The sequence below is a fragment of the Thalassophryne amazonica genome, chromosome 17, assembly GCF_902500255.1.
Source record: "Thalassophryne amazonica chromosome 17, fThaAma1.1, whole genome shotgun sequence".
In the NCBI taxonomy this organism is placed as follows: domain Eukaryota; kingdom Metazoa; phylum Chordata; class Actinopteri; order Batrachoidiformes; family Batrachoididae; genus Thalassophryne; species Thalassophryne amazonica.
The window spans coordinates 25367118-25390285 of NC_047119.1; the positions used below are offsets into that span (position 1 = coordinate 25367118).

At 43.8% G+C, this 23168-nt stretch overlaps 1 protein-coding gene across 1 annotated transcript in view; it reads left to right on the forward strand.

Annotated features, from left to right (window-relative positions):
- Positions 1-23168, forward strand: part of LOC117530103 (astrotactin-2) — a 362187-nt gene that overhangs the window by 306578 nt on the left and 32441 nt on the right. The window contains exon 15 of the mRNA XM_034193043.1: positions 9559-9700. Coding sequence (XP_034048934.1) covers positions 9559-9700 — 142 coding nt within the window. The remainder of the gene's footprint in view (positions 1-9558; positions 9701-23168) is intronic.

Consider the following 23168-nt stretch of genomic DNA (forward strand, 5'->3'; position numbering starts at 1 on the left):
TTGTATGAAGGTAGGTTGGGTGTAACAATGTGTACCCATACATAATATCTGTGACACGTGTGTTTATGTGGAATGTGTTGTATAAAGCAGAGTGGTCTGTAAATGCAGCGGAGGGTTGATTGACAGTTTAACAGAAGAGGCCCTGAGCAGGTTTTGGACCCCAAAGGAATTATAAAGCTCGTGATTTATATGTTAATATAAAGCGCGCGCGCGCGCGCGCGTGTGTGTGTGTGTGTGTGTGTGTGTGTGTGTGTGTGTGTGTGTGTGTGTGTGTGTGTGTGTGTGTGTGTGTGTGTGATTAAACGATTTGATTATGAAGTCAACTGACTGTAGGGCCAAAGAGAAATTAAGATGTCGTAAAACAGAGGGTGAGAAAGAAGGTAATTTGAGGACAAACAGAATGAACCAAAGACAGAAAATGCCAGAGCAATGTCTGCATGACAAATTACAAAATTAGCAGTCAGCACAACAAGTTCTTTGGGAACTTGGTCATGATTTTAATTCATAATTATTAAAATGGCCAGTGAACAGTCAGCTTGTGTGTTCTGGGTTTGCATTTGCACTTTGGGGTAAGAAGTTGCAGAAATGAGCTGTTGGTTGCACATAGATACACATGAAAAACAATTGAAAATGTGATTATTAGAAATTGTCTTCTAAAGTGCCAAACACCTCTTTGTCATTACATGAATTATGAACACAAAGTATTTAAAATTATTCAACCTCAGCCTTGTTTCACCCTGTGACAGACTGGTGTCCTGTCCAGGGTGGTCCCGGCCTCATGCCCTATGACTGCTGAGATAGGCTCCACCCCAGACCCTTAATTGGAGTAAGTGGGTATAGAAAATGGATGGATGGATGGATGGGTGGATGGATAAACCTTGTTTCACACTGATTACACTGATGAGACAGCTGTATGGTGCATACAAATGTTAAAAATACCTCCATTGTATAAATAATGTATTAATTGTGTCACAGCTGATCTATAATTCTTATATTTTACCCTCAACTTTATCTGCACTGATGGATGACAAGACAAGTTTGATTGACACCTGAGGTTTTCCATTCAAAACCTTGTTTTTGTTGGCTAGGGTTGACAGTGACGTCATGAAAAGCAAAGTTTTCCAGGAGCTTAATAGTCTTGAACAGATTTTACTCCATGAGCAAGAGTAGCTGATGTTTCGCTGAGCTCATCTTAGGAATCATTCTCTATTTGTTTTTGACCACACCTGCACCTAATCCATCATCAAATCAGGATCTACTAACCATCCAGCTGTTGGCAAACATGTCTTACAGGATATTTAATAAGCAAACAAATGTATTTTTTTGATTGATCTTCTGAAAGTAAGTTCACAAGATTTAGATAGGTACATCTTCAATATAAGCCCTTTTCATTTGGTAAAGTTTAAGTTGATAACATTTAATGTTTTTGAGTTGTCATGTTAACACCCTGGAGAGGAAGGTTTCATTTATCTTTTCTAAAGCCTAGGAAAGAGCTACTCACTCAAGTGTGCTCATAAAGAACTTTACTCAATGTGGTAATTCTTACTGGAAGTGTGTAAATGTGCTAATTGCATCATAGAATCTTCTGCTGTGCACACGGTCAACCGCGACCTCTTCACGAAGAAAGTGAGTGAAGTGCGCTTAACAAGAGTGGCTATTTTTTTTTTTTCTTTTTCCCTGCCACGTTCCCTCTAATTTCCTCTTCAGATGAAAAAAAAAAGCTAACGTGTGAACCCACTGACCGAGATGGTTTGCACATACCTACATGCTCTCTCACTCGTGCGTGCACAAACACGTGCAGCTAATGGCTTTGGCAATTACATTGTGCCTGCATTCAGTAGTGTAATTTAAACGATATGTCAGTGATAACGGTATATCAAGTCTGGCTGCCACCAGGTTGCTCTGCAGCCACTCGTCTCCACATCTAGCCTCAAAATGATGCACATATGAATTTGTAAGTGTGCATTTATCTTAGATTGTAATCATATAAGTTGATTTACTGTTGTTACTGGCTTGTGTCACACACCCAAGATCTCATTTTGAATTCACACTCTCTCAGTTTCCAGTTATTTATAGTTATTTTTAAGTTATTCTGGGGAGATTTTTTTCCCTTTTATCTTTTTATAGTGCACGCGCTGATTCAAAAATGTTCTCATTTATGATCTTGTGAAAATATCTGAGACAGAATATATCATATTGTGACACACTGTTAAACCAAACATCTCTGCAACTACATCACAGTTATGGCCTGAATCAGGCCGGGGTTCTCTCTGGCCCCTGTCCACCATCCCATCTCATCATGTTGCTGTGATTTTCAATTATTTGTTTCCCTCTCTGCTTGCTAAAAGGTCACCTGGCATTTGCCATGAGGTTTTAATCGCCATGTAAGCTGGAGAACACGCAAAATGGCTTTTACCGTAATAGAATTTCTGGGGCCTTAATTTTTGCCAGCTGTGTGCTGTTTTGCATTTGGTATTGACAGAAATGTTGACGGGCCACAGGGCTACCCATGAGGAACCCCTCATAAAACGTCTGAAATCCACTGTTTGGGTTACTCCTATTTCCTGCTGTGGCATCGGATTAAATTATGATGATTATTATTATCTGATTATATGCTGATGTAAACATTCAAAAGCTGCCACCATGAAGGCATTGATTTCTGAGTCCTCAGCAGACATTAGTAAACTCCCGTGGACGCAGCCATATATGCGTGCCTATGTGCGTGCCAATGGCTTGTTAAAAACACTTCCAGTTTTGGTGAATCATACCATCTGTACTGATTAAGTGTGAGCAATTGAGTGTCATTGGCTTTTTTTCTCGCCACTTGGTGAACAGTTAATTACAATCACACCGTTGTGGTCAATTACCCCGTTTACACTGTTTGTAAAGGCCAGAAATAATTCAGGGCCTTTCATATGGTTTCCTTACAATGCACGTACAAGCACATGTGCATCTCCTCATGCAAACTCCTGTTAAGTGTGGGTCTTTGTGCAAATATCAGTATGCATTTTCAACACCTTGTCTAAAAACTTTCACATACTTCAATTTTTCAGGCAATATGTAATATAATCAGTTAGCTTGACTAATTGATTTACCATATTTTTCAGAGTATAAGTCACATTTTTTTTGTTCTTTTACATGTATGGGACGTACTCCAACTTATATTCAAGTGCGACTTAACGAACAAAAAAATTACGTGTTCATTAATAATAATGATAATAACAACTGCTTTTTAATAACTGTTTTTTCACAGAGATCAAAACACAAAACAAAATAAACTGCAATATTAAAAGAATAAGCATTTGTAGTAAAAGTACACTACAATACACAAAGAGCTGATTAAAAAAAATCAGATGAGACTTACTGTTTTACTATATCTCTATTTTTCTTTGGTTCTACAATAAAAATACATGCTTTTATTGTAGTCTTTCCAACACTGTGGGCCAGCAATGATTTATTTTATCCACACTGCATCAGATGACATCCAATTTGTTGCCCATCATATGTTTATTTGTCCATCTTGCTTAGATTTGGAATTTAACAGTCCTTATTGTACACATGTCACAAGTTGAGGGATTCTCTGTGTTGTTGTGGGTTGGCAATCCATGTCCGTCTAATGATTTATTTTGTCCAAACTGCATTAAATAACGTCCACTATGTTGTCCTTCAGTTCAATTCAGTTTATTTATATAGTGCCTAATCACAACAAAGTCACCACAAGACGCTTCACCAGGGTAAGTTCTAACCTTACCAACCCCATGAGCAAGCACATAGGTGACAGTGGTAAGGAAAAATTCCTGCTGGTGTTTTTGAGGAAGAAACCTCAAGCAGACCAGACTCAGAGGGGTGACCCACTGCTTAGGCCATTCTAACAGTAACAGAGCACATAAAAGTTGATGTGAAGTGCTGTAGCTCCGCAGTATCATTCAGACCAGCAATCCTGGGTGGGTCCATCGCACGTTTATTTATCCAACTTGTTTTTTTTTTATTTTATTTAAAAGTCCTTATGTTAAGTAACAGCACAGGCTGTGGTGTGTACATGTGCGGCACTGAGTTCCTGTTCATTCTTAAACTTAAATTGTTAAACCAGAGAAATGTTTTGTTAAAAACAGAGTTCCACATACCGAACAAAGGTGCAACTTAGACTCTGTTATGACATATATGTTGATTATATAGAGGCATTTTTTGACTGATGTGACTTATACTCCAGAAAATACTGTACATATGAAAATATTGAAAATTATAATTACAGGTAGCTCAGTGGGATTGTTATTATGTAGATCTGGGTTCAATTAGCAGCCATGCTACGACTGTGTACTTGGACAAGGCAATGTATCCACATTGTGTAGAGTCCACCCAGCTGTAAATGGACACAGTCATTGGCTATGGAAGTAATATGTAATGGACTGGTGTCACTTTCAAGGGGCTTTGTCAATTCTATTTTGCTTCACGCTGTGTTATCTGGTGATATTCACCACCACCAATGAGCCCAAGAGCCTATGTACAACTTACGTCTTCTAGGATTGAACAGGAAGATCAGCAGGATTGGTATTGGTCTGCCAATATGCAGACCTGGATTTGATTCCTGGTCATGTTCCCTGTTTGTGTCCTTGAATGAGACATTTTATCTACATTGTCTCAGTCCACCCAGCTGTAAATGTTAATCAACCTTGGCTGGTTCTTTGAGGAACCTTTGTCTGTATTTAAGGGCCTAAGAGCAGGAACAAAAAAATTCTAAAGAATTAAGTCAACACCTCAGAGGCAAAATTTTGCATCTCCACAAGCCAGGTTTCTCTTTCGGAGCTGCTTCGAAAAGACTGTATGCTGACTACCATGCTATACCACAAACAATTGTACAATATGTTGTACAAAAATAAAAGATGCTATTAATCAAAATTATTTATTAAATAGCAAAAGTGACAAAGTATAGGTTTAGCAAATAACTAATCAATAATGTAAGACAAATTCAGTGTTATAGTACAGTTGAGACAAGGTCAAATGGTATTGTTGTTGACACCAAGGAGCTAAATGAGGTATACAAGTATTGTAACTCTGGAACATTTGTTGGTGCCAGATTGGATGGTTTCTGAGACAGCTTTGTGGAATTTTCATGTGTAAGTGGTCATAAGATCTGACACAAATCTGTGTGTGAATGTGTCAGCATTGTATTTTTCACTTTATATTTTCCTGACATTTCAAAAAGTCATAACTGTCTAATCTGTCCTGCTGATTTTAAATTAGCAATAAACAAGCTGTTGACCACAATTGGGAAAGAAGCAAACTTGTGATTAGTGACGAGAAAGTTAGTCTGCACGTTCTGCTGTTTGTCACCCTGACTCATCGCAGGGTGTTGTGCTCAAACCTCTGAATCATCGTGTGTACTAATCACCTGACACTCCACGCTTTGTCTCACAAAAACATAACTGTTACGTGTCAAACCACCAATCATTCTACATACATCCAAATAATCTTAGCACTATAGTGATTAGTTGCTTTATTGATGATAAATTATCGTCCTTGTCAGTTTTGCACATAGTTGTTAAATCTACACTGTGTAGGATTTAGGGTTGTTTATTCGCAGACTTGGAATATAGCATTCATAACCGCATGTTCATTTGTGTGTAACTGCCTACAACAATGAATCAATGTGTTTTAAAAACTTAGATTGAGGCCTTCATATCTACATGGGAATGTTTGCTCCATTGACTCAAATGGAACAAACATGGATTGAATGTTTATGGTGTGGGTTTTGTGGAATGAAGGTTATATTTATTGGCACTATATATATATATTTGAGCGAGACGGCCTCCCCAGCATCTACACCCTCCTGCAGAAGACGCAAGTCAGATGGACTGGCCACGTAATCAGAATGCCAGACACTCGACTGCCAAAGCAGCTCCTGTATGGAGAATTGTGCCAGGGCAAGCGCTCTGTCAGGGGGCGGAAGAAACGCTACAAAGACTGTCTCAAAGCGTCCCTGAAAAACCTGGGCTTTGAGCTCACCTCTTGGGAAACGCTTGCCCACAACCACCCTCAGTGGCACAGCAAGACCACCAGTGGCGCCCGCACAGCAGAGGCCAGGCGGATCGCGGACGCCCAAACAAAACGAGCCGCACACAAGGCCCGAGCTACCTCTACCTCCACCGCAGTACCCACCCATGTGTGTCCTGCATGTGGGCGCACCTTTCAAGCCCGGATTGGCCTCATCAGCCACCTCCGGACGCACCGTCACTGATTACCCACCTAGTGGAGCCATGGTCATCTTCGACCCCGAAGGACAAACAACAACAAACAACAACAACATATATATAAAATTCACACACACAAAAACAACATTTCATGAGTTGGGGCTACAATTTAGTGCGGACAGGTCATTTTTGACCACCGTTTTGATTATTTCTGGTGATGTACTGCTGAAACAAATACAAATGAGAGACTAAACTACAAGAACACGATTCAGTCTCTCTGTTGTTTTTCATAATCAGTCAGGATTTAGTGAAAATTACATCCAGACATCCAGTACCCTATTCTCACTGAAAGAAAAAAAAAGTTGCTCCTGAGCTGCATACCATCATGCGTCACCTCCTTTGATTGATTATAGTTAGGGAAACTTACAGTTCCATTCCAGGGCTTTGGAAACTCTGTATGTACCTTATAAAATGCATTGAGTGAACAGATAGAAAAATGACACCATCCCCTTCAGTTTAAAGCAATAACTCAAAAAGAGTAAATGCTATGTTCCTGCAAATTGCCTGACTGCTGCAACTTTGTGGTTCCTTTGAAGAGGTGCAGATGGACGTCCATCTGGGTGGTTGGCATCCAAAACCCAAGGTGGTTCCATTGTGGTAATTGTGGTGATGCGCAGTACCAGTGTATGCTCCTTGACCTGACCCAACTTGATCTTGTAAATCTCTAAATTACACTTTGGTGTAATTTAGAGGATTAGAGATTACACCAAACTTGGTACCTGTATATATCATGTACCTGCCTGCTGGGAAGGTTTGGGATTGCTGCAAGGAAAAATCATCATCACATGCATGATGGAAATTAGGGGCAGGTGTTGTTGAAGATTCATGCATCTTGAAAAGAACTTCTTTCTCATTTTGTTTCAAAGCCTAGGTCTGGTGGCCACCAAGATCACCACTGCTTGTACAAATTTTAGGCACATTTTTATTTTTATTTATTTTTTTTTATTTATTTATTTATTTATTTTTGTATTACTGAACAACATCTGCAACCATCTTTGTGATGTTTTAAACCAGTCAGGACACCCACAAGTAAAATGTGTGTTTGATAATGAGTTTTGTAAGTATTTATGAGTTTAATAATGAAATTCTTATGTTTGATTTTTATGAGAAAGGATTAGACATTTCAGTTTTGATTTTCTGTTTATTTGGCTTTTGGGGTGAGGACAGGGGGCACAGCATTTGTATGAAAACTCTGGGGTGCCACAGCACCATAACTCAACATCATGGTTTTCCTGGTTTTCCACATCCAGTCATAAAACGTCCCATCCCTCTCTTACCATTATCCCCACTGTCGTGTGTTGTTGTTTTAACTCTCTTACTAGGTGTAAATGTTTGTTTCTGACTCCTGACTTGTTTTTCGTCTTGCAAACATGTCATTGAAAATGTTCTTTTCTAGCATTTGTCAAGTTGTAGAACTTTGGAGTGCACTGGGCATTCCTCTTATAGTTTCTTGCAATGGAAGGATGAACAACAAATTTGAAAGGAAACAATTTGGGGGCTATTTTAAATAAATCATTACCAGTTGTAGCATTTATGCAAAAGATAAATTCTTCTGCTTGGTTTAATTTAGTGTTCTGTCTGATTTTTAGGTGTTTCCCTACTATACTTCATGGCATATATTCAGCAAGGTTCTGGACAGTTTTCAGAGATTTTCATGAGTTGCCACACCATTACACTACCTCCTAGCTGCTTGATTTATTGATACAGGGCAGGATGGAGCCATGCTTCATGTTGGTTGCACAAAATTCTGATACTACCGTCTGAATGTTACAGCAAAAATCAAGACACATCGCACAAGGCAATGTTTTTCCAATCTTGCATTGTTCAATCTTGGTGAATCCATGCTCATTGTAGCCTCAGTTTCCAGTTTAGATGAAAGGAGTCGCAACTGGTGTGGTCATCTGTCATCTGCTTCTTGTTTTGTTGTGTTGTGCTTTCAGAGATGCTTTTCTGCATATCTTGGCCACAGTGGATATTTGAGTTACTGGTGCATTTCCGTCTTCTCAAAACCTTGCCTTTTCTTCTCTGACCCAGGCGCCTTGGCCCAGAAAACCATGATTCTAGATGTTTCTTTTTTTTTCTCTGTAGCTCAAAATCTCAGTAGATCAGAAATGTTCAAACCACTTCATCTAGCACCAACCATCCATGCCACCTGTGCAAAGTTACTTGAGTCTGTACCGCATTTTGATGCTTAGTTTGACCTTCAGTAGATCCTCTTGACCATGCCTACATGTCTAAATGCTTTGAAAATCTACAATTATTGCTTTTGTGGGAGACTTAGCACATGTTACAGCCTTACAAAAGTCAGACAGAATTTTTAAATATGCACTAATATTGATCACACCCCCCCATGGTCTTACCACCGTTACAACGTAACCCAATTTGAGATTCATGTTGTTAAGAAAGCCAAAATTTTCACAAGGGCAACCCTGCATTGGTTCAGGAATGCATTTGGGAGAAACCACCTATACACAGAACTCTTTCTGTGAAAAGGTCAAATCATTCATTCGTGCAGTCCTTTTTCCTCTCTCAACCTTTTCTTACATCCCCTGGTGCCCTACCAGCCAGACCTACTCCCTGTGTTTATAAATTGGCCCATGTATCATGAGCTGAAACTTAGCTGCCCTTTCCTTCGTGTAGAAATAGTTGGAAATCCAACCGTTTTAGGGCTCTTAAACTATTTTGACAGCTCCCTCTTTTTTTCCCCATCACCCCCATGAGCACTGGAAACTGGCCTTGTGCATGTGTGTTTCTAAATGAACAAGTGTGCGTAGCTCGCCTTTCCCGTAAGCTGACATGAAAGATATTTCACAAGTTGTGAAGTGGTGTTTTGTGAGACGCCAGGGTGCTCAGTGAGATATCATTGTAACAGGACCATGTGCCCACAAACGAAAGAAATCCTTTTTTTTCCTTTTTTTCTCTTTTCTTTTTTTTTTTTTTTTTTTTGCTGTTCTATAACGCACTGTGTAGGGGATTTCTTGCCAACAAAAAGTCATATTTAATTTAGCCTTGGGCTCGGTGCTCTGGAAATGGCTCCCACTGGACCGAGCGGAGGTGAAACTCAACATCAGAGTTGAATCATACAAAGACTTCTAAAAGTAGAAATATATTCATGACTTCATGTAGTTATTTTCTGTATCATTTTTCCTATGTTGAAACATAAGGTATTTGAAATAATGGCATTTTGCTTTATTTTGTTTGACATTTTAGATCGAAAGATCAAAGCTAATGTTGACAGGTTTGACTCTTCTGAAGGAAAGTTTTTCTAAGGTCTTTCTTTCTGTTTGTCTTTCCATCTTATCTCTACCAGGTGAGGTCCTGAGCTTGGTGGATGATCTGTTTTCTGGTCTGGGCTCATCCTGTGTTGTTGCAGGAAAGAGAAATGGAGACCATCCACATTCTGTACTATATTCAGTGGTCTTCAAGTGCCTGGAACCTGACAGCCTCTACAGGTAAGTCTACCCACCGCCTTTTTCAAAATCTACAGTATTTATTTGTTTGACAATTGATTCACTGACTTATTGGGGTGGTTCTTCATGGTATCAATAAAAATGAGCCATAAATTGGGATCTGTGTGTGCAGACATATTTTCAAGGTTCTTAAAGATGTCTGCAAAGTCTTTAACATCTACAATTATTTCCAAATCTCAGTAGATATTAAGAGGAAAAATTCATAGAACAATAGCTGTTCAGTTTGCCAGGCAAAATACTTTCCAAATTAATGGAATGAGACAAAACATTATCATAAAAGTTGAATGAGAATGTTGGTGCTCAGGGATTGCATGTCAGTGTCACTATGCAAGCTGTCTGGGGTGACAGGTCTTGAGTATTGTCTTCTAGTGTCCCTGGCGAGGAGCCAGGTTAAGTATGTTTCAAATACCCCACCAACATCTTTCAAGAAAATGGGACTTTGTACAGAATTTTTATAGCTAGGTCCCCTCTCTTGGTGTCTCTTTTTGTATGATAACTTGCACTCTTGGTGGCCAAGAAGGCCCCAGGAGGAGTAGTCATGGGGCAGTCTGAAAAGTAGGCTGCATTAGCCTACAAAATTTGTGGCTATTGTGCACAAATGAAGGTGTAGGAGATGAATCACAGGTGAAGGTAGGGTCTGAACATACTGAGATTCTAATTTAACCCTCTGGGATCCTCAGATGTGCTGGTGCATTCAGATCATCTTGTCATTATATTGCTATGAATAAATCAACCACAAAATGTCACAGACACTTCGTTCAACCACTTGCTAAAACTACAACGTCTCAGCTATAGTTTCACCTTAGAGAAGATCACATGGTCCTGCAACTGTCCCAGCATGTTGTGCCACATTTGTCAGTGGCACAACTTAATTCTCACTAAAACACTTTCAATAAATGCTCCAAAAAATCTACAGCCCCAATTCCAATGAAGTTGGGACGTTATGTGAAATGTAAATAAAACAGAATACACAGCAGCAAGGCGATGGTTTTCAGCCTTGCCGCTTACATGTAGAAAGTTCTCCAGATTCTCTGCATCTTCTGATTATATTGTGGACTGTAGATGATGGAATCCCTAAATTCCTTGCAATTGAACATTGAGAAACATTGTTCTTAAACTGTTGGACTATTTTTTCACGCAGTTGTTCACAAAGTGGTGATCCTCGCACCATCTTTGCTTGTGAAGGGCTGAGCCTTTTGGGGATGCTCCTTTTATACCCAATCATGACACTCACCTTTTTCCAATTAACCTGTTCACCTGTTTAATGTTCCAAACAGGTGTTCTTTGAGCATTCATCAACTTTCCCAGTCTTTTGTTGCCCCGTCCCAGCTTTTTTGAAATGTGTTGCAGGCATCCATTTCAAAATGAGCAAATATTTCCACAAAAACAATAAAGTTTATCAGTGTGAACATTAAATACCTTGTCTTTGTGGTGTATTCAATTGAATATAGGTTGAAGAGGATGTGCAAATCATTGCATTCTGTTTTTATTTACATTTTACACAACGTCCCAACTTCATTAGAATTGGGGTTGTACAAGAACATTTCCACTGACCTGGAAAGGATTTCATTTTAGTTTTTAATCTTCTACACAAGGAAAACAGTCATCGTAAAACATACACACAGGATTATTTTTTTCAGGATTGGCAGAGCAATTTCTTTTTTTTTTGCAATACAGCCATTATAGATATTTTTGTGAGGTGGATGTTTCATCAGCAGGTTTTTATTCAAACAATAAGGATTTAATTGAAGACATAATACATTCAGCTAACACTGGTGAGTGATATTGTTTTGCATTTTACCAGGTCCCTGTCATGCAGCTCCCAGCAGGTGGTGATGCTGCGCTGCATGGCACACATTTTATTTTTTGAAATTTATTATGCATTAATCTAAAATATTTTTCATATCTTCCACTCATTTTAGGACCCAAAGTTTTTGGTAAACCCATTTCTAACACCAAAGCAGTTTGTCCACATGAATAACAGAGTATAATCATTAAAGATTTGAAACAAAAAACAAACAAACATACATATCAGATTTCAGAGCCACATCTTTTATGCTTTAAATATATGCATCAAATTCTGAAAAATGACTCAGAACATTTTGATATGCAACACATGGGTATTATACTATATACAACAGGGGCCTTCAACTCCACTCCTCAAGGGCCGGTGTCCTGCACCTGTTAGATGTGTCCCTGGTCCAGCACACCTGAATCAAATGGCTGAATTACCTCCTCAGTATGCAGTCAAGTTCTCTAGAGTGCTGCTAATGACCTCATTAATTGACTCAGGTGTGTTGAAGCAGTGACACATCTAAAAGTTGCAGTACACCAGCCCTCGAGGACTGGGGATGAATACCCCTGATAAAGAAGTTCCTTAATAGGTGAATTTCTGAAGGTAGGTTAAACAATGACCTGGAAGTGCTGGTGAGTCAATGGACACCAGAGGGTTAAACTTGGTCTTGGACTCAATGGTAGGCATAGCTAACCTAAAGGTTAGTCTCGATAACTAACTGCAACTGTAACGTTAACTGTGATAATACTAAACCAATAAACTGCTAAAGCATTTGTCTGAAAAAAAAACAATAACTGCAAACTGCCAACTTGTATTATAAACTTTAGTTTTTTTTTCTTGGTCTTTTGACATTAAACCTTTGAAAAACAGACCTAAAGAATTGAAATTTTAATATGCTGAAGCATAAACTTGGAGGTTCCCAAAAAAATGTTTAGCACGCCAAGATGAGATCATGAACAAGATGCACATAAATAACCAAATGAACAAATAAAATTAAACAGTAGAAGTTTACATAAAACACATAGTTTATTCACAGTAAAGAAATTATTATATTAATAAGAAATATTAATAAATAAAATACATGTAGAAAATAATTTTAATAATCTAAAATTTACTTTGGCTTAACCTTTAACCTCCTGCTGTTTCTTCTTCTTCTCCTTGAGTGCTTGTTGCCTCTGCATGATGTGTCCATTTTACTTATTGGATTAGTAAACAACCCCAATTCCAATGAAGTTGGAATGTTGTGTAAAATGTAAATAAAAACAGAATACAATGATTTGCAAATCCTCTTCAACCTATATTCAATTGAATTCACCACAAAGGCAAGATATTTAATGTTTAAACTGATAAAATGTATTGTTTTTGTGCAAATATTTGCTCATTTCAAATGAATGCCTGCAACATGTTTCAAAAAAGCTGGGACAGTGGTATGTTTACCACTGTGTTACATCACCTTCGAAAACCTTCAAATTCCTCAGCACTCACATTAGTGATGATCTCACCTGGTCTTACAACACCCGACAGATTATCAAGAAGTCCCAACAGTGACTGTACTTTCTGAGAAGATTGAGCATATTTGGTATATCAGCCAAAATTCTCAACAGTTTCGACAGGTGTACAATTGAGTTTCCTCACCACTGCCATCACAGTCTGGTACCTTAATTGCACAATCCAAGACAGGAAGGTTGTCGAGCGTGTGATTAAGACTTCACAGTACGTCTCTGGGGCAGCCTTCCCCTCAATGCAGGATATTTACCAAACCAGAGTTCTACGTAGGACACACAACCCCATCAGTGACAACTCACACCCCCCAACACTCAGTCTTCACACTCCTACCATCAAGCAGACACTACAGGAGTCTGAAGTCCAGGACTACTAGACTGGTGAACAGCTTCTACCCACAGGCCATTAGGCTTCTCAACAATTCTCTTACACACTGACCCTTCCAGCACCTGACTGACTGTTATTTCACTGTTGTTCTTCTCCTCATCATTATTACTGTCATCCTCTAAGTATTTATTATAACAGCTCTGTTCACTATTTATGCATTCGTGCACCTTACGACTCATGCACAGCTGGAATGCTGCTTAAAACTGCACAATATTGCACAAAATTGCCAATACTGCATACAGTTGTATAACCCCCAACACAAACAAACATGTTTGAGCTTAGAGATGTTTTTGGCCTTTAATTTTTTTTTTTTTTTTCATAAAAATGTTAGCTGAATTTTAAGTCAGCTAACATTTTTAAAGGTAATTATTTTGCTAATGATCTTGAAAATGTTAGCTTCACTTATTAGCTGTTATCTGCTTGGCTCAACTCTGACCACCACTGCTTGGGATGTAGACTGTCAATGGAAAGGAAAGGAAAGGAACCAAGTATGCAAGTTCAGCCTGAGCAACTAAGTATATTTGGTTTCACCTCTCCACACTTGGAATTTCTGCAATGCAGATAGATTCTGCCTTTTGTCCAGGGCTGAAGGTGTAATTCTTGTATCTCAAAACTGATCAGCATCATTGTGCTAGAGATGGATACAACTCAAGAGGGTACTGAAGGAGACTGTTGATTGTGATAGCAATCAAGCTGAGGAAGGGGCATTTCAGACTTGGTTTGGATAGAAGACTTCTGATCAGCAGAAAGCAAAAAGTCTGTGCAAGCTCCTGTTTGGGGAAGAAGTTTCTGTTGTTCTCAGTGAGGAACTGAATTATTACTTTTGTTGGGAAAGTGTAGTGACACGGACCCACAACAGGGGGCGCAAATGAACGGTCAATAGATGAGCCAAAATATAACAATTTAATGTTGTGAATGTGCACAACGAACATACAGACAATCTCAGAATATCACAACAGTCAATACACAAAGGTGACGTGTGGGCAGGCTCGAGGATAGAAGACGTCTGTCCTGAGGAGAGCCGGAACCACACGATTTCCGCCACCCCAGAACCTGGTGAATACTGGAGCCGCCAAGTCCCGAATTCCCAGGTGATCACCGTCCCCGACTGTCGGATCTGGTACTGCTGGCGAAGAACAAAGACAGTCAAGTGTGGGTGTGTGTACACCCAGTAACAATAACGGTGGGAATGCCACCTCCACCTCACACTCAGCGCGTTGCAGCGGTCTCAGCTGAAAAGGAGCGCCGTCTTGCACAGCCTCCTCAAAAACGACCGGTTCTCCTGCAAACACTCACAATAAACAGATTTACAAAAGGCTGAGGATATTACCTCCAATGAAGTATGATATCTCGGCAACGAGGTGGAGATGACGTCTGGTCTTTATGGAGTGAGATGATGTTGAGTAGATGGGTGACAGCTGTCGCTCATTACCTCTTGACAGCTGTCACCCATCTACTCAACATCATGTGTCCATGGCGGCAGCGCCCTCTCGTGCCTGAAGCCCGCACTTCAGGCAGAGCGCCCACTGGTGGTGGGCCAGCAGTACCTCCTCTTCTGGCGGCCCACACACAACAGGACCCCCCCCTCAACGGGCGCCTCCTGGCGCCCGACCCGGCTTGTTGGGGTGTCGACGGTAGAAGTCGGCCAGGTGGGCCGGATCCTGGATGAAGCTCCTCTTCACCCAGGAGCGTTCTTCGGGTCCATACCCCTCCCAGTCCACCAAGTACTGGAACCCCCGACCCATCCGACGGACGTCCAGGAGCCGGCGCACCGTCCAAGCCGGCCCCCCGTCGATGATCCGAGCAGGAGGGGGCGCTGGTCCGGGAGCACAGAGGGGTGAGGTGAGATGAGGTTTGATACGTGACACGTGGAAAACCGGATGGATCCGCAGTGAAGCCGGGAGTTGGAGCTTCACTGCGGCAGGACTGAGGACTTTGAGGATCTTGAAGGGGCCAATGTACCCGTCCTGAAGTTTCGGGGAGTCCACCTGGAGGGGGATGTCCTTCGTGGAAAGCCACACCTCCTGCCCGGGCTGGTAAGCAGGGGCCGGGGATCGCCGGCGGTCTGCATGGGTCTTTGCCCTCGTCCGGGCCTTCAACAAGGCAGAGCGGGCGGAGCGCCACACCCGACGGCACTTCCGCAGGTGGGCCTGGACCGAGGGCACACCGACCTCTCCCTCTACCACGGGAAACAACGGGGGCTGATACTCCAAACACACCTCAAATGGGGAGAGGCCGGTGGCCGAAGACACCTGGCTGTTATGTGCATACTCGATCCAGGCCAGATGGTTACTCCAGGCCGTCAGGTGCGTGGATGTGACGCAGCGGAGGATCTGTTCCAGTTCCTGGTTGACCCGCTCTGCCTGTCCGTTCGTCTGTGGATGGTACCCAGACGAGAGGCTCACGGTGGTCCCCAGTTCCCTGCAGAAGCTCCTCCAGACGTGTGAGGAGAACTGGGGACCACGATCTGAGACGATGTCGGAGGGTATCCCATGCAGACGGACAACGTGGTGGACCAGGAGGTCTGCTGTCTCCTGGGCTGTTGGGAGCTTCGGGAGGGCCACGAAGTGGGCCGCCTTGGAGAAATGGTCCACTATCGTGAAGATGGTGGTGTTGCCCTGGGACGGCTGGAGGCCCGTGACGAAATCCAGGCCGATGTGGGACCAGGGGCGATGAGGCACCGGCAGCGGCTGGAGAAGTCCTTGGGCCTTCGTGTGTACTGCCTTGCCCCTGGCACAGGTGGTGCAGGCCTGGATATATTCCCGGACGTCTGCCTCCATAGACGCCAACCAGAAGCGCTGCCGGACAACTGCCACGGTCCTTCGCACCCCTGGATGACAGGAGAGCTTGGAACCGTGACAGAAGTCCAAGACTGCAGCTCTGGCCTCTGGTGGGACGTACAGACGGTTCTTCGGACCTGTTCTTGGGTCCGGGCTCCGTGCCAGGGCCTCCCGGACGGTCTTCTCCACGTCCCAGGTGAGGGTGGCCACGATAGTGGACTCAGGCAGGATGGGCTCCGGTGGATCCGACAGTGCAGTTTTGACCTCCTCTTCGTGTACCCGGGACAAGGCATCCGACCTCTGGTTCTTGGTCCCGGGGCGATAGGTGATCCGGAAGTCAAAACGCCCGAAGAACAGTGACCAGCGGGCTTGCCTGGGGTTCAGCCGCTTGGCGGTCCTGATATACTCCAGGTTCCGATGGTCAGTGAAAACCGTGAACGGCACAGACGCTCCCTCCAACAGGTGTCTCCACTCCTCAAGAGCCTCTTTCACCGCAAGGAGTTCTCGATTGCCGACGTCATAGTTCCGTTCAGCCGGGGTCAACCTGCGTGAAAAGTAGGCACACGGGTGAAGAACCTTATCGGTCTCTCCGCTCTGGGACAGCACGGCTCCTATCCCTGAGTCAGAGGCGTCCACTTCAACCATGAACTGGCGGCTAGGGTCGGGCTGCACCAAAACTGGCGCAGTAGAGAACCGTCGTTTCAACTCCTTGAACGCGGCTTCGCACCGATCCGACCAGGTGAAGGGGACTTTTGGAGAGGTCAGGGCTGTCAGGGGGCTAACTACCTGACTGTAGCCCTTAATGAACCTCCTATAGAAATTAGCGAAACCGAGGAACTGTTGCAGCTTCCTACGGCTTGTTGGTTGGGGCCAATCTCTCACCGCCGCAACCTTGGCCGGATCAGCGGCGACGGAGTTGGAGGAGATTATAAACCCCAGGAAGGACAAAGACGTGCGGTGAAACTCGCACTTCTCGCCCTTCACAAACAGTCGGTTCTCTAACAACCGCTGCAGGACCTGACGTACATGCTGGACATGGGTCTCAGGATCCGGAGAAAAGATGAGAATATCGTCCAGATATACGAAGACGAATCGGTGCAGGAAGTCCCGCAAGACGTCGTTAACCAAGGCTTGGAACGTCGCGGGGGCGTTGGTGAGGCCGAACGGCATGACCAGGTACTCAAAGTGACCTAACGGGGTGTTAAATGCCGTCTTCCATTCGTCTCCCTTCCGGATCCGAACCAGGTGATACGCATTTCTAAGATCCAGCTTAGTAAAGATTTTGGCTCCATGCAGGGGGGTGAACACGGAATCTAACAATGGCAACGGGCATCGGTTGCGAACCGTAATCTCATTCAGCCCCCTGTAATCAATGCATGGACGGAGTCCGCCATCTTTCTTGCCCACAAAAAAGAAACCTGCCCCCATCGGGGAGGTGGAGTTCCGGATCAGCCCGGCAGCTAATGAGTCCCGGATGTAGGTCTCCATTGATTCGCGCTCAGGTCGTGAGAGGTTGTACAGCCTGCTGGACGGGAACTCAGCGCCTGGAACCAAATCAATGGCACAATCGTACGGACAGTGCGGGGGAAGGGTGAGTGCCAGATCCTTGCTGAAGACGTCAGCAAGATCGTGGTACTCAACCGGCACTGCCGTCAGATTGGGAGGGACTTTGACCTCCTCCTTAGCCTGTGAACCGGGAGGAAACGAGGATCCTAAACACCCCCGATGGCAGGTTTCGCTCCACTGAATCACCACCCCAGACGGCCAATCAATCCGGGGATTGTGCTTCAACATCCATGGGATGCCCAAAATCACGCGGGAGGTAGAAGGAGTTACAAAAAACTCAATCTCCTCCCGATGGTTTCCAGACACCACCAGAGTTACTGGTTGTGTCTTGTGTGTGAGTAAAGGGAGGAGGGTGCCATCTAGTGCCCGCACCTGCAATGGCGAAGGAAGCGCCACCAGAGGGAGCCCTACCTCCCTTGCCCATCTGCTGTCTAGCAGATTCCCTTCTGACCCCGTGTCCACCAGTGCTCAGGCTTGAAGGGTTAAATCCCCGCTCAGGATTGTGACTGGGAGTCGTGTGGCAATTTGTGTGTATCTTACTTGAATGTTTTGACCCCCCCTTAGCCCAGTCTCTAAGGGCGAGTGTTGTCGTTTTGGCCATTTGGGGCAGTTTCTCTGTGTGTGCTCAGTTGAGCTGCAGAGAAAACACTCTCCACGGATCAGCCTCCCCATTTTGGCCCTGTGCATTTCCCTAACAACGTCAGCAGGGGGAGCTGTTGCCCCACAAAGCGCTGCGGCTGTGGAGCGTGGGGAGGGCGGCCCCTTTTCGAACCCGGAAGGGAGAGGGGCGGCGCGTATCCGGTCACGTCCTTCGCCTCGCTCCCGACGGCGTTCCTCCAACCGATTGTCTAACCGTATAACAAGATCGATAAGCCCATCTAAATCCCGCGGTTCCTCCTTAGCTACCAGCTGCTCCTTCAGAACCAATGACAGTCCGTTTATGAAGGCGGCGCGGAGCGCAACGTTATTCCAGCCGGACCTCGCAGCCGCGATGCGGAAGTTGACTGCATAAGCGGCTGCGCTCTCGCGTCCCTGTCTCATTGACAGCAGCACTGTTGAAGCGGTCTCTCCTCTGTTAGGGTGATCGAACACTGTTCTGAACTCCCCCACAAACCCAGTGTATGCTGATAACAACCGTGAGTTCTGTTCCCAGAGCGCCGTAGCCCAGGCGCGTGCTTTACCCCGAAGCAGAGCAATCACATAAGCTATTTTACTAGCATCTGACGCGTACATGACGGGACGTTGTGCGAAGACGAGCGAACACTGCATAAGAAAGTCCGCGCACGTCTCCACACAACCTCCGTACGGCTCAGGAGGGCTTATGTATGCTTCAGGGGATGGTGGGAGGGGTTGTTGAACCACCACTGGAACATTTATATCCTGCACAGGGTCGGCAGGAGGACGAGCTGCAGCAGCGCCCTGAGCGCTCGCCGCCATCTGTGCGGAGAGAGCCTCCACCCTGCGGTTCAGGAGGATGTTTTGCTCAGTCATTTGATCCAACCGAGCCGTAAAGGCGGTGAGAATGTGCTGCAGCTCACCAATCACGTCTCCTGCAGACGCCTGCGCTCCCTGCTCTCCCACTGGTCATTCAACAGCCGGGTGACGCCCCTCGGAGTCCATGACGCTGGCCAAGATATCCTGTTGGGAAAGTGTAGTGACATGGACCCACAACAGGGGGCGCAAATGAACGGTCAATAGATGAGCCAAAATATAACAATTTAATGTTGTGAATGTGCACAACGAACATACAGACAATCTCAGAATATCACAACAGTCAATACACAAAGGTGACGTGTGGGCAGGCTCGAGGATAGAAGACATCTGTCCTGAGGAGAGCTGGAACCACACGATTTCCGCCGCCCCAGAACCTGGTGAATACTGGATCCGCCAAGTCCCGAATTCCCAGGTGATCACCGTCCCCGACTGTCGGATCTGGTACTGCTGGCGAAGAACAAAGACAGTCAAGTGTGGGTGTGTGTACACCCAGTAACAATAACGGTGGGAATGCCACCTCCACCTCACACTCAGCGCGTTGCAGCGGTCTCAGCTGAAAAGGAGCGCCGTCTTGCACAGCCTCCTCAAAAACGACCGGTTCTCCTGCAAACACTCACAATAAACAGATTTACAAAAGGCTGAGGATATTACCTCCAATGAAGTATGATATCTCGGCAACGAGGTGGAGATGACGTCTGGTCTTTATGGAGTGAGATGATGTTGAGTAGATGGGTGACAGCTGTCAAGAGGTAATGAGCGACAGCTGTCACCCCCGGCTGTGTCCATGGCGGCAGCGCCCTCTCGTGCCTGAAGCCCGCACTTCAGGCAGAGCGCCCACTGGTGGTGGGCCAGCAGTACCTCCTCTTCTGGCGGCCCACACACAACAACTTTAGAAAGTTGCATTTGTTTGGACTTGGTCAGTAGGTAGGTTCCAAAATTTTAAGCAGATGACTTCAGAGCATGACCCTGTAACAAAAGCTAAGTGTGTTTTGTTTGCTGACTTCTTGATAGCTGTAGTTTTTGCTGTTAATGTAATTCATTCACCTTTGTAAAGCCATGACCTCCATTGTTGAGTTTGCCAGATTAGGGTGAGTATTTGGGATAACAGCTCTCAGGCTGGACTTGCACTGAACACCATGTATCCCCTTGAAATATTCCAACCTGTTCTTTTGTTATGTGGAAATAGAATATGTTTGTTGCTGGGATGGAAAAAATAACACCATGTTTCTCCATACCTTTGACCCCTTGTCATAAATGGAGTTTGAATGGGGGGGGGGGGGTGATCTGGGGGGTTTCCATAATAATCAGTGGAACACCACAGGGGTTGTTTGTTCCTTTTTGTTTGGGTTTATTCTGGGCCAGTTCTTAAAACATGAGCTAGGGTGAGACAAAACTGTAATTTTGTGCTGTGCTATTTATGGATTAACTCTTTATGTCCTATGCATGTTTTAATGCAATTTGTGCCTCAGCGACTGACTCAAAATAACATTATTACCTTGAGCAGGTGAAAAGGACTCATTTATTTTTGCACAAACAAACCAAAATGCTTCAAGTTTAGACCTTTTTGGTTCAGTAATGATAAAATATTTTGAAGTTTTTTTCAGTTATTTAGAACAGTATTTTTGTGATATTGCTAAATATACAAACTCTAATTACAAAAACATTTTGAATGATGGACAAAACTAATATTTTTTTTAATGGTGTTTGGAACCATTGTTGTAAACTGCTTTGTCACAAAGTGGACAAAGCATTCTTAAACTGATTTTTGTGGGCAAAGCAAATCAGAATTCATGGCATTTTCCACACACTGCAGAGATTACAAATTGCATTGGATTACCAGTCTGTTGACCAGGATTCAATTCCAGGTATATCCTCTTCAAACTCCCTGTCTGTGTTCTTGAACAAGCCACTTCATCTGTATCATCCCAGTCTTCCCAGCTCTATATGGACAACAGTCTTGCCACTGTCCAACGCCACCCAACTCCTGGGCAGCCCATCAATGGATGAAGAGGTGGAGTGTGGACAAAACCAGCGTGACCTGAGCAGTATGAATGAAGACCAAATTCAGTTAAATTCAATTCATTTCAATTCAGTTGATTTATATAGCGCCAAATCTCAACAAAAGTTGCCCCAAGGTGCTTCACATGGGTAATGTCTAACTTTACCACCCCTTTGAGCAAGCACATAGGTGACAGTGGTAAGGAAAAACTCCCTTTGGCATTTTTCTTGCTGGGGAAAGAAACCTCAAGCAGATCAGACTCAGTGGAGTGACTCACTGCTTAGACCATTCTAACATTAACAGATTGGTTAAAACAAAATACACTGCAGAAAAGCCAACATGCAAAAAGAGTCTAAAATAGATCTGATTCTAAAAAAAAGTCTCAAAATTTTAAAATTATTTTGAAATGTTATTCCACTGTGGTTTCCATCAGACCAGCCATCTCTGGAGGGTGTGTTGTTGTCCAATGGTCCAGTTGATGTTGAGAAGAAACTTGGTCCTAGCTCCATTTTTGGAGACCGTACCTCAGCCACAGACAAAAAGAACAGAATCAATGGGCCAAATCTAAAAGCATCAAAAGCACTAGTTCCCAGTAGTAAAGCAACAGAGAGCAGAGAGAGTACTAATGTGGTCACCAGCATCTAGCCCATTGCTTCACAAACAGAACCAGAATGATGTACAGTGAGGAAAATAAGTATTCGATACACTGTTGAGTTTGCAAGTTTTCCCACCTACAAAGAATGGAGAGGTCTGTAATTTTGGGGAAAACAGATGTGTCTTTAATCTAGATTTGAATGACCCAAACATGTCGTATTTCACACTTACCATATAAGCTAAATTAGGGTAAAGTTAACTGGCTAAAATTAGTTCAAGTGTTTGATTAATGCATATTTTTGTGGACTGGGCAATGGTTGGGTGCAGGCATTAAAACTTATAACCAGCATATTGCCTTAGTAATGTTACACTGTGGACATAATGTCACCAGACCGCCCACTAATTAGTGCTAACGTGGCACAAACATATACTCAACAAAAATATAAACGCAACACTTTTGGTTTTGCTCCCATTTTGTATGAGATGAACTCAAAGATCTAAAACTTTTTCCACATACACAATATCACCATTTCCCTCAAATATTGTTCACAAACCAGTCTAAATCTGTGATAGTGAGCACTTCTCCTTTGCTGAGATAATCCATCCCACCTCACAGGTGTGCCATATCAAGATACTGATTAGACACCATGATTAGTGCACAGGTGTGCCTTAGACTGCCCACAATAAAAGGCCACTCTGAAAGGTGCAGTTTTGTTTTATTGGGGGGGGGATACCAGTCAGTATCTGGTGTGACCACCATTTGCCTCATGCAGTGCAACACATCTCCTTCGCATAGAGTTGATCAGGTTGTCAATTGTGGCCTGTGGAATGTTGGTCCACTCCTCTTCAATGGCTGTGCGAAGTTGCTGGATATTGGCAGGAACTGGTACACGCTGTCGTATACGCCGATCCAGAGCATCCCAAACATGCTCAATGGGTGACATGTCCGGTGAGTATGCTGGCCATGCAAGAACTGGGACATTTTCAGCTTCCAAGAATTGTGTACAGATCCTTGCAACATGGGGCCGTGCATTATCCTGCTTCAACATGAGGTGATGTTCTTGGATGGCACAACAATGGGCCTCAGGATCTCGTCACGGTATCTCTGTGCATTCAAAATGCCATCAATAAAATGCACCTGTGTTCTTCGTCCATAACAGATGCCTGCCCATACCATAACCCCACCGCCACCATGGGCCACTCGATCCACAACATTGACATCAGAAAACCGCTCACCCACACGACACCACACATGCTGTCTGCCATCTGCCCTGAACAGTGTGAACCGGGATTCATCCGTGAAGAGAACACCTCTCCAACGTGCCAAATGCC